Source organism: Amborella trichopoda, chromosome 4 (genome assembly GCF_054954075.1).
Source record: "Amborella trichopoda isolate Santa Cruz 75 chromosome 4, AtrichopodaSantaCruz75HAP2 v2.0, whole genome shotgun sequence".
Taxonomy (NCBI): Eukaryota; Viridiplantae; Streptophyta; class Magnoliopsida; order Amborellales; family Amborellaceae; genus Amborella; species Amborella trichopoda.
The window spans coordinates 4,531,407-4,542,769 of record NC_142339.1 but is presented as its reverse complement, the minus strand read 5'-3'; the positions used below and the strand labels follow the sequence as shown (position 1 = coordinate 4,542,769).

General features: G+C 34.9%; 1 protein-coding gene across 4 annotated transcripts; it reads right to left on the bottom strand.

Annotated features, from left to right (window-relative positions):
- Positions 1 to 43: 43 nt before the first annotated feature.
- On the bottom strand, positions 44 to 9,786 carry DPB2 (DNA polymerase epsilon subunit B2). 4 transcript variants are annotated; one of them, XR_016053872.1, is made up of 15 exons: positions 9,110 to 9,783; positions 7,885 to 8,059; positions 6,611 to 6,761; positions 6,152 to 6,283; positions 5,480 to 5,557; positions 4,930 to 5,034; positions 4,737 to 4,817; positions 4,190 to 4,320; positions 3,977 to 4,071; positions 2,318 to 2,417; positions 1,986 to 2,100; positions 1,729 to 1,839; positions 1,296 to 1,534; positions 398 to 448; positions 44 to 237 (listed from the first exon to the last, which is right to left on the bottom strand). XR_016053872.1 is itself a non-coding variant. In XM_020670320.2 (13 exons), the coding sequence occupies exons 1-13, from the start codon at positions 9,276 to 9,278 to the stop codon at positions 1,525 to 1,527; spliced, it is 1,431 nt and encodes a 476-aa protein (XP_020525979.1). In that variant the 5' UTR covers positions 9,279 to 9,786; the 3' UTR covers positions 1,072 to 1,524. The 4 variants fall into 4 exon arrangements, 2 of the variants coding, with proteins under 2 accessions (XP_020525979.1, XP_011625269.1); XR_002281807.2 differs by having other exon boundaries at positions 44 to 448; XM_020670320.2 differs by lacking the exons at positions 44 to 237; positions 398 to 448 and having other exon boundaries at positions 1,072 to 1,534; positions 1,751 to 1,839; positions 9,110 to 9,786.
- Between the last annotated feature and the right edge of the window lie 1,577 nt (positions 9,787 to 11,363).

The window sequence follows — 11,363 nt, the reverse complement described above, 5'->3', positions numbered from 1 at the left end:
TATTTTTTAATCTTAAAATTTTAAAATTAGAGGTGAAAATAAATTTCAGGGCATCACAAATATTTATGATATTAAAACATGTTTCAACACTATTTGTAAGTGCATCTTACTTTGTTTATTAAGGCCCTCAGCCTTATACAAACCACACTCATAGGAAAATGGAGTCTGGACCCTTTCCAAATATAATGTGAAACACCACATTTAAATAGCATTTGGCATTAGCATGGCAATGACACTCTGTTCAAAACCATCATCACTGACCGTCAGTGCCATATAGACAATCGATGCAAGTGTCAGGAATTCAAAATTGTTGGGGTCTTTCTGAATACTTATCAAGTGATTCTAAGGTGTATCCCAAAGTTTTCGATCAAATAAATCCATTAAGCAAGTAGTTTACCTGAGATTCGAAGTGCACATTTTGCTCCCCCAAAAGTATGCCACATGCGCCCTACAAAATTATATAAAGGCACATCATGAAATTTTTCATGTGGCAGTTGTTGTTTCACTAGAGCATTTCATTTTTGACAGATCACAAATCGGAGGACTAAGACTTGGGCTTAGATGGTCAACAATTGACATTAGCAATACCACATCTCAAGTTATGTTCCTACCACTAAACTATTCAAAACATATCACAAACCACAAAAAACATTGTCAATTTCATAATTTTAGTAACCGTCATTCTATTAAGAAAATTTGTTTCATGCGGCAAAGACCAAGGTATAAAACAAGATGGATGTAAATAGGTGGTCCATTTAAAAACAATTGAAACTAAAGATCTAAATGTTTTCTAAATAATAGAATCATTATTTTTTATTTTCAAAATTTATTTACTTTTTCATATTCATGATCTCTATGTTAGAGATTACATGTCCTTAAAACTTCAGTTCAAACATCCATCTCAAAAATAAATTTTTCATAGGTGACTCATTTCGACATGGACTCATAGAAACTGTGTCCTTCTGTTAAAGCCTACATAGTGTAGGCCAAGGATCTTCCACTTTCCAAGGAACTGGCTGTGCCATGCAAAAGAGCAAAGGACCAGGACTGTTACACAGTTGAACCACTCAGTCAAGAGTATAGACTATATAATCTATTTCCCCGTAAAAGAAAAACATATAGAATTACATTTAAAAAAAAACTTACAAAATTAAAGGCTAATAGACAATAACAACCGAAGTGGTGCAAACTGCAAAGCTCTCTCTCTCTCCTGAGGAGTGTATGCATAACCTTCAAATAATATGGAGATTTTCCATTGCAAAGTTATTTCTTGCTTCTTTAAGTCAGTAACTTACACCCAAACCATGCACAATTGGATGAGGATCACTCATGAAAGAGTACATAGTGCCATGATCTTTTCAGGCTTTTACAGTGCTGATAGCTCAACTTCCTGATTGCATGGGCGGTAGGCCACAAATGTAGAATCACATGAGAAGGAGCCTGGGTTAAAACAAGTAATTATCTGCAGGGTCTTGTTGTTTTTACGTATCTCTTGCTTGAATACCTGTTGCTTGCAATTATCTGCTAATACAATCTGCAACAATAATGAAAAGCAATCACAATGCAGTATGTTTGATGATTTTGTTTCCTTTTATTTTGTAAGCAACAACTTCTAAAGGAATCGGGCATGGGCTTCAATGATTAGTTCTCTCTCTCTCTCTCTCTCTCTCTCTCTCTCTCTCTCTGCATGCTTTTTTTGCGAAGATTATCAAAAGAAATAGAGATTACCGTGTGAGGAGCAGGGTACAACCTCAAGCAATGGTCATAGTTCCATAGGATGGGTTGTACAGTGAGAGGCAGTGGGCAAAGATGACTCTGGTGAGTAATGGTAGCAACAAGCTGCGAAGATCAAAGATACCCTTCATAGTCTCATAGTGGAATTTTTTTCATTTTTTTTTTCTCGGTATAATCTTATCTTCTGAGTTCATCCAGACTACCAAAAAGGAAGGACTTTCATTCTCGTAGAATGCAAAAATTGTACTTACATGCCCAAAAGGATCATCTGTCTCATCTTTTGAAGGAGGAATTAGGCACGATCTGCGCATTCTGTAGAGTAGATCTCGCCGGAAGAACACGATCTCTTGGGTGTAGAACCTTATTCTATTTTCATAAAATAACCAATCCATGCTTAAGTATTATGACTTTGAAAAGCTGAATATCTAGTTTTGAACCAATAATTTAATTAAAAAAACTTTCCTATGTTAGAGAAAAATGGCCTAGCAGTCCAAATTGAGGTCAGTCCAAATTTAAATCATGTTTTAGCCAAATCTATTGGCCCTGTATTAATGTAGTTACGCGCGAGAAGCAGGGGATTAACCTGCAAGGATTGCTTGAGAAAATGGCATTCGGGACATGGTTTAGGAGCTCATCCGTCAGGTACTTAGGCAAAGCACACCTGGGTAGAACAGTTGATGGACCTGCAGGAATAAGAGAAAAAAGATAAATATTAATTTCCCACAAATTATAATTATATGGACAAAGCTTAAAAATGTTTATGCGATAACTGCTAGTGTTTCACACAGGCCCACAACCATCTGAACAAATTTGGACAGTTGACACTGGGTTCGTATCTTCTTTTATTTTTACACAATTAGGATTGATCTCTAGATTTGAGGGTGTGCGCACCATGATTAGGAGCATCTAAAAAAATATTAAAAATAATTCAGAAATAACAATGACCATTTTACCCCATGAATGTTGTAGGGGTATTTTGGTTATTTTAATTTTTTTAAAATTTTCAGGTGAGCCCAAGTGTGGTGCATACACCCTCAAAGTTCGAAGTCATTCTGAATTGTAAAAAAAAAAAGAAGAAAATAAAAGAAAAGAAAAGGAAAAGAAAAAGTTTATATAAAGTTGCAACCTTAAAATGTAGAACTACTGTTGCACCTCAAAACCCATTAAAAAATATTATTTTAATGTTGAAAAACCCTCTAATTATGCATCTCGACATCGAGATATATGATTATGAAAGAAAAAAGGATTTTGAGTCCCAAAAATAATGCGTCTTACAACACATTATCTAGACCATCCATTTTTTAAATTTTCATATGTTAATAGTTCTACTTGATTTTAACCATTTTTGGAGTTTAAAATTTTATAATTAGATATAAAAATAGATTTTGAGATAATCTTAAGAATATTTTATATCAAATTTGAAGGTGCGCCTTCATTGGATTGTTTAAGGTTGCAACCTTATGGAAACCACACCCAAAAAAAACTTAAAATTGAAATATTAACATTGGATCCCTACTTTCCAAAATTCAATGTGGGCTGTTGGAACCTATGGCAAAACACGATAGCACTTCGCCCATAAGCGTTTCAAGTATCTTCATATATATATATATATATATATATATATATATATATATATATATATATATATATATGTGTGTGTGTGTGTGTGTGTGTGTGTGTGTGTGTGTGTGCATGTGTGTATGTGTGGGAAAGTACACTATAGTCCAATGGACCATGGAAATCATAAATATGCAATGAAGTGATGGATTTTGATTAAGAAGGGCTCTCCATTGGGGTCCTGTGCTGTTCTGGTGGGTCCCACTCTCCCTCTCCATTCATTAGTTCATTGAATTATGTGAACAATGGACTATGGCTGTGGTTTTCCGTCATTAATTGGATTATAGTATAGGTTTCAATCATTAAGGGAGCTATAGGGTACTCTCTAATTATGTGAACTAATGGACTATGGCTGTGGTTTTCATCATTAATTGGATTATAGTATAGGTTTCCATCATTAATTGAGCTATAGGGTACTCTCCCCATAGTAAATAGCATCATAGTATACTGGTTCTGCTAAAGCAGTGGTCCCCTGACCAAGCAATCTGCGAGTCCTGACTCCTGAGAAACGGGGACCTAGAGAAACCCTTCCCACAGTAAAACAACAACAAAAACTCTACAAAGTGATACAACCATAGCATGAAATGCAACAAAACTGAACTGAAATTGGAAGCTTTAACATCACCTGCATCTTCAGGACCGGGGATAAACAAAAACCGGCTTCCTTCTTTTAACCGAGGGTGTGCCGCAATCATTTCTCCAAACTTTGCAAACTGCGATCTGCAAACACAAGATCATTTATTATCAGTCCCCCACCAAAATTCATATATCAAGAGGGTCCACCTGATTAGGCAGAATTATCATTTTGAGTGGCCAAAGGGGAATGAATATCACATGCCTTAGGCTAGAGTAAGAATTGAAGGCCAGGTTACAAGGACGAGAGCAAAAGTTCCCCATAAATACGAAGAGAGATGGCACCACCTCCACATTCTCATAACCGTCTAAGACAGCAGCTAGCTTTTCCATGGTCTTCTCCATATGTGAAAACAGCACGGTTGATCTTCATCGGTTAGCAAGGGGTAAAGAAATATGCAAAAAATATCAGAAAAAAATATAGAACACTGCATTGATCACGAAGATGGTCCAAAATTTAGAAATTTAAAATGGTATCTTGACCAGTCAACTTTTTAGAAAAAATTGACTACAAACCCCCACCCAAAAAAAAAAAAAAGAGACACAATTGATGGGTTGTTTAAAATGCCAGACATGGATAAGAGGTGAACTAATTGAAACGACATAAAACAAGTCATGTTTATAACAATTGAAGGGTCCACAAACAGCCGTGGTGGTTCAAGTTCCTAAACCACCTGCATGATCTATGTTTCAGGTACCATCCTGGTAATTTCTCTGGGAACTAAGTTAAGAAAAGCAGAAGATAATTTTACCTCTTCGTTATCCAACCAAACATCAGAGAGAATGACAAACATATCATTCACTGCTTTTTTCTCCAACTCCACAAGTCTGGCCTATGATCAGTCAAAGAAATCCAAGCTCCGTTGGTGAATGAGCAAGTCTTAGGAGATGGGAATCCATAGCAAACATTTTTAGTCTACAAAGTAAATGAGTAAAAGTGCATACAGTTTCTTCAGGTGTAAGATACCCAGCCCCAAAGAAATCTAGTCCTGTATGTACAGCTAGAGAAGCATTCCCGTCCTCTAAGGGAGGAAAGCCGCATGTATGGACCTATAATCAGGAAAGAGAGCATTATAAAAGAGAAGATAGAGACGACTATGCTGAATAGTATCAATAATAAGATGATGACAACATTCAAATCTAATTTGCTAACAATATGGCCGACCAAAAGTCACACAAAAAATTTGCTGGGACATGCTCCCAGTATCTGAGAGTGAAGTTTGAAAATTTACTTTTTCGGGTTGGACTTGGGCGGTATCAGTTAAAGCTCAGGCTTGATTTTCAACGCAAATATTTGCAGGGACCAGACTACCCATATGTCCATCTTGCACAGGAATTAATATTCTTAACAAAAATAAAAGCAATAAAATCTAAGGTATTATATCAGTTGGCATGGAGGCTTAGATTCCATTATGATAATAGTATCTCAGCTCATGGACATTTGGGAGGAAAATTAAACAGTATCAAGATTAACTGAAATAAAAGGAGTGCATACCTGAAACACCCCATTTGGATGCAGCTCACCTTCAGCCAGAATTATAGTGTTCTCCACAAAGAATCCCGTAGTGATCTTGTGATATATATGTCAAAGAAATATCACATCTATGCTGGTAATCTGACAAATATCTAACTGCTATAAGTAACTAACAAAGTATACAGACCATGATGACATTCACTTTGAGCAGAAGAGAAATGCTTTGGTAGTCCCACTGTTTCGGTTGAGAGTCCAAATCCGTTATTAATTAGTTAAAATATACAAAACTCTAAATTGCTTATAATAACAATAATTTATTATGCTGATTAGTGATGGGAATCTACTTCAAATGACAGGTTATGTACTTTGGTTATTAGAATATTTAAATAATACATGATCCTAGATCAATAACATTACCTCGAGATGTGTTTATATTTCAATATCTGAATGTAGAAATACTCCATAAGAACTTAGTCAAGTTACCAGTCTGTTTTCATAGATCTGTAGGATATACACATGATGCTTTTACTATTGATTTACAAACATAACATTAGGTATACCACGTACAACTTAGCAAATCGATGGAATCTATCATCTCTAGACTTGGTAAATTATATTGATTTTTATCAATTTGCATTAAATCCATTCAATGATTTCTGAAAATGAAATAAGCGACAATTGCATAAAGGATATTGCATTGGATAAGTCGATTTCAACTGCTGCAGTTAGATCCTCCAGGAAGAAATGCCCATCTTCCATCTGAGATATTACACCCATGATCCATCTCCTTCCGGTGCATCCAATCAATGCTTGTATGGGAATCAACTGCATTCATTAGAATCAATAATACTAGCGACAATTACAGATCAAGTTTGATTTCAAACAAGAAGTTTCAGCTTCACTTGAATGGTGAACCATCAAGTATTTATTTTGAATTTAGAAAAGGCATTTAACTATTTGCAAACCTTTAAAATGCAACATTTTAGTGAATAATTAAAAGTCTACAGACCAGCAAAATCCTATCATCTGTCCAAGTAGCGTTCAAAGTAACGAGTGTTTTCCACAACATACTAGATAAGATCATAAATCAAAAAATCCAAACTAAAGTCATAAATGACAATACTTTTTTATGGCATGCTCTCGTGACCATACCTCACCACCTGATCGGGTTATATCTGTATCAAAAGCTGGCCTAGAAAAATCACTATTGCGTAAAAGCCTCTGATTCAACAGCTGATATCTCTCCCTATATAAAGCAACTTTTGAAGATGCATCACCATGAATAGGCAGATTCCCTGTATATCTAAAATAAGAAGTCATAAAAACATTAGAAATAGAATCATAGAGGTAATCCAAAGCAGCAGGTTTATGTGGTCACCATAGCATTTGCATTTAGGCGCTTTTTGAGACGTAAATGCATTTAGTTACTTAAAGGAATAAGATGTCCATGTAGGGAATGGGGAGGCATCAGTGGTTGGGGGGGCAGATGCCTCAATATAATGTCCTAGGCTCCACTGTTAACACTTGAAAAAAAAGAAGAAAAAGGAATAAACATCAATGTACTTTAAAAGCCTTGAGAATGATCCTACAAAGCACACATTCATTTAGCTTACTTCACAATGTTCATCAACCAATAACGCATTCTATGATTTGATATCCATCCATAAGTCCCATTTATGACAAAGTTTAGCCTTTGGCATCCATTATCAGTTCAATACAATCTTAGAAGAAATAGTTTACAAGCATATCGTGATTTTAATTCAGTTTATACTGTTAATATACAAAGTTAAATTGCAGCTTAACTTTTCTAAAGAGACCAGTTCTCACATATCCCATAGACCCTTACCTTCAGTAAGAATCATATTGCCCATTGTGGATTTATCTGGGGTGCCCCATACTTATTTTTAATGAAAAGTCATAGTTAAGTGCTAGTTTCTTCTGAAGTTTTAATATATCCAAATACCAACAAGACAACCCTAAGAAAAATCGTTCCATATAGCTCTAAGAATAAATTCTGATGATCATGAGCCACTGCTTAGATGACGACCTGCGCAGCTATTCTAGCACTAAAATTCACCTATTAGACCTTGCAACAAAACACGCCCACTGTAGATCACCAATGAACCAAAGAATAAATAAATAAATAAAATAACTGAAATACCTTTTTTTTTGTTACATTAGCAGGAATGGAAATAACTGAAATATTTCTCTTATCAAATACCACAGCCACAAATCAATAATTTCACTCCCAAAAACTAAAAGCCAAATATATGTTTTGGGGTAACTCGAATAAGAAAGTAGATAGATACATTGCTCAATTTACTAGACATAAATTTGATGAGAGAGTAATGTTACCTAAATAAAAAACAAAGAAAAACAGTTGCATTCATCAACTTTTAGAAACAAATCTTAAGTGATGAACTTACTCATAAAAAGTTTTTTTGATGGGATCATAAGACAACTTGGGCACAAGAAAAGCATCGACTATGCGCAGGGCCCCCTCATTGCTGCAACTTTTGCCTGTATCTATTGCAGCATCAGCCTCTAATAACAATTCCACAATAGGACGAACCACCTCCTTGTCCAGAACAGACTTCTTCACTTTCATTTGAACGAAACCATGTCAAAAGTTAATTAAAAAAGAAAAGTGAAAAGAAAAAACTATAAAGGAATTGGTGCTAAAGAAAAACTGAAATTTTGGTTTAAAAGAAAACAAAAGAGTAAATCTAAGAGATCATTGGGCTAGAGAGAGGAAAATGAAGCCCAGTGTTCGAAAAATCGAACCGGACTTGGAAACCAGCCAAGGGGTGGGTCTGAGAAACAGGTAAACCCGCCGGTTCACCCGGCCTAACCGGGCAAGTCTCAGCCAGTCCAAAACAGTGTTAAAAAACACAAAAACAAAACTGTAAAAAATATAAAAAGTATATTTAAAGCATAATTAAACAAAGCACACACACATGAAGCTGAAAAGTAGTGAAAAAAATGGATTTTAAAAATCAATTTGTGCCCATGAGTATTTTAGACATAATCCACAAACGAATAAAAAATGTAAAAATAAGTATTGATGGCCAAAACACTTTCTAATCTTTGCCAAAATGATAAAAATAAATAAATAAAACATTCAAAAACCTTACAAACAAATTCTTTATTTTTTGATATCTTATATTATATTTTTGAAAAAAAAATTTAAATACCCGGCCGTACCACCTAACCCAGCCAAACCGGATATACGTTCCCTGTTCCAGTTTAACCGGCCGGTTCCAAGTTGGACCGGCCAACTTTTGCCAACACTGATGAAGCCTACTGAATAAAATCAGATAAAGAAAAATCTAAACAAATTGGGGCAAGATAGAGACATTTGCAAATTTTATAAAAAGACTGTGAATTAAATCTAAAGGGGACTAGAGAGAGAAAATGGAAATTCCATCAAATAAAAAAGATATTACATATAAATAGAATTTGGCTGGAGAGGGAGAAAATAAAGAAGGTGGATATGTCTTCTTTTTTACATGGGGTTTTCTCGATCTGGTTGAGGAGGAGGGGCTAGAAAGAGAAACTGGAAATTCCATAAATTAAAAAAAAAATCAGATATGAATCTAAAGTAGAATTCGGCATAGAGAGAGAAAACGAAGAAGGTGAATATGTTTTTACATGTGGTTTGCTCGATCTGGTTGAGAAGGAGGTCTAGATATTCATCTTCTTGTTCTTCGCTGAAGTTGGTGAGGAATGTCGTGACCTCATTGAGAGCTTCCCGGTTTAGGGTTAGACTCCTCAGCTTGAACTTCCTCTGCACCTTCTTCAGTGTCGCAGAAGCCCCCATTCTCTCTCTCTCTTCTCTCTTCTCTCTCTCTCTCTATATCTCCTCACTCCTCTCTCTATCCCCCTATCTCACTCCTCTCTCTCTCTACTGAGGTTTGTAATGGGCGGGAAAATGGAGTGGGTAGATCGCTTGATGTACAGGGAAAAAAATATTAACAGCTAAAAGTTATTATACTTCTCAGGGAGTATACTGTCTATTTGCTCCCTTGGTTAATACTTCACTTGGAATTAATTTCAGAACCAAAAATTTTGGGGATTAACTTCTTCAATCTACTTAATTTCAGAACCAAAAATTTTGGGGGGATTAACTTCTTCAATCTACATGTTAACAAAATAAAAGAATTTCTTAATCGCATCTCTATGCGCTTGAAAAAAATAATATTTCGAGATTGAATGGAGACAGGGAAATTCGAGTGTTAGAAAATTCAAATTTCAAAATTTTTCTTTGGAGAATAATCATATGGTGATTCTCAAGTGCCTTCAAAACCTTTAAATTGGAGAAATCTACCAAATATGTTTTCTGAGAAAGTAGAAATAAACTACACTCCAAGGGAGTATGGTATGTGAGCTCAGCATGTGTTGTTTGCTACAACGATCGTCCATCCACTATACTCAACTGACGGTAGAGATAAGCTTCGGTTCAGCTGTGTGCATCATAGAAGATGGGCCAATCTAGACCGTTCGTTGCGAGGATAGACAATGAAGGAAAAGTCGTACGTTCATAAATGCGCGTCCATATGGATAGGGAGGGGGAAGAAAGGGAAATATTTTTACTTTAGAAATTAGCCATGAACTTTTCGATTATATCGCTTTTGGTCTTCAAGTGGCGGTAAGGGCCTTTTACTTTAGAAATAACCATGAACTTTTCGATTATATCGCTTTTGGTCTTCAAGTGGCGGGAAATTTGGTGAAAGCTTAGTGGGTTCCTTTTTAATTAGGCATTACCTCGCGGCACATCGATTTATTAATGCCACCCAAAGCATGGGTGGAAATATCATCTTTGCGATGGGATTGCTGGCATGTAAATGGTGGAATAGCAAAAACTATAATTTCAAGCACCTTTAAACTTTAAGGAAAATTTCGTAAATATCCCCCAATTTGTTTGGAGTCAATCATATATTCCCCAAATTGTAAGTTACATTATGCCTTTAGAGCCCACCTCAAAAATTTATATAGAGCTGAGGCTTTAAACAATCAAATTAGAGCCTACTTCAAAAATTTCATTAGAAAATATTGTTTTGATGCTCAAATATCTCCAAATTGATCATCTCGACATCAACATGCATGGACATGAGACAAAAATGGTGTATTTTATAATGCATTTTTTAACAGTCAATTTTCAAGATTTTCAACTTTTCATAGATCTTGATCTACACTATTTTTTAAGTTTTAAACTTTATAAATAAATATCATAATATATTTTAAGACTATCACAAATATTTCCAATATTAAAACCACAGTTCTTGACACTATTTGAAAGTAGGTTATTGTTTAGAGCCTAGGCTCTATACAAACGGTACACTTATTTTTTTATGCATTTTATTTTTTCTCAAAATGCTATTGATTGGGACTTTCATATATGAACTGAAATTATTGAGTAAACAGTTCAAAAGTTCAAATTATGGACCCGTATTTTGTGAACCAACCAGTTGGGAATGTAAAAATTTGAATTGATTTTTTTTTTTTTTTAATTCAAAATTCTAACTGTCTCGACCATAAACGCGTCTAAGGAAAATTACAGGATAAGAGGTCGATTTGAATTTGAAATTTTGAACCCAAAATTCAAACAAACCAGTTCCGAGTTTCAAATTTTGGACTAATTTATCAATGGTTTTGGTTTGGATATTGATAGCCCGAATGTTAATTTTGAGAAAAACAAAAAAAGTTTAAGAAAAGGGACATAAACAAAAACTATGGATTTTAAAATTTAAATTAATTTATAGAAAATTAGCATAAATTATTCTAAAATTTAAGAGGTGGTAAACTGAACTGCCCACACATGATCAGCAAAACCCTCAAAAACCAACCGTAAAGAAGATATAATTTGCTATGCTTTTGAGCCGAGAATTTTTCCATCTTCTAATGG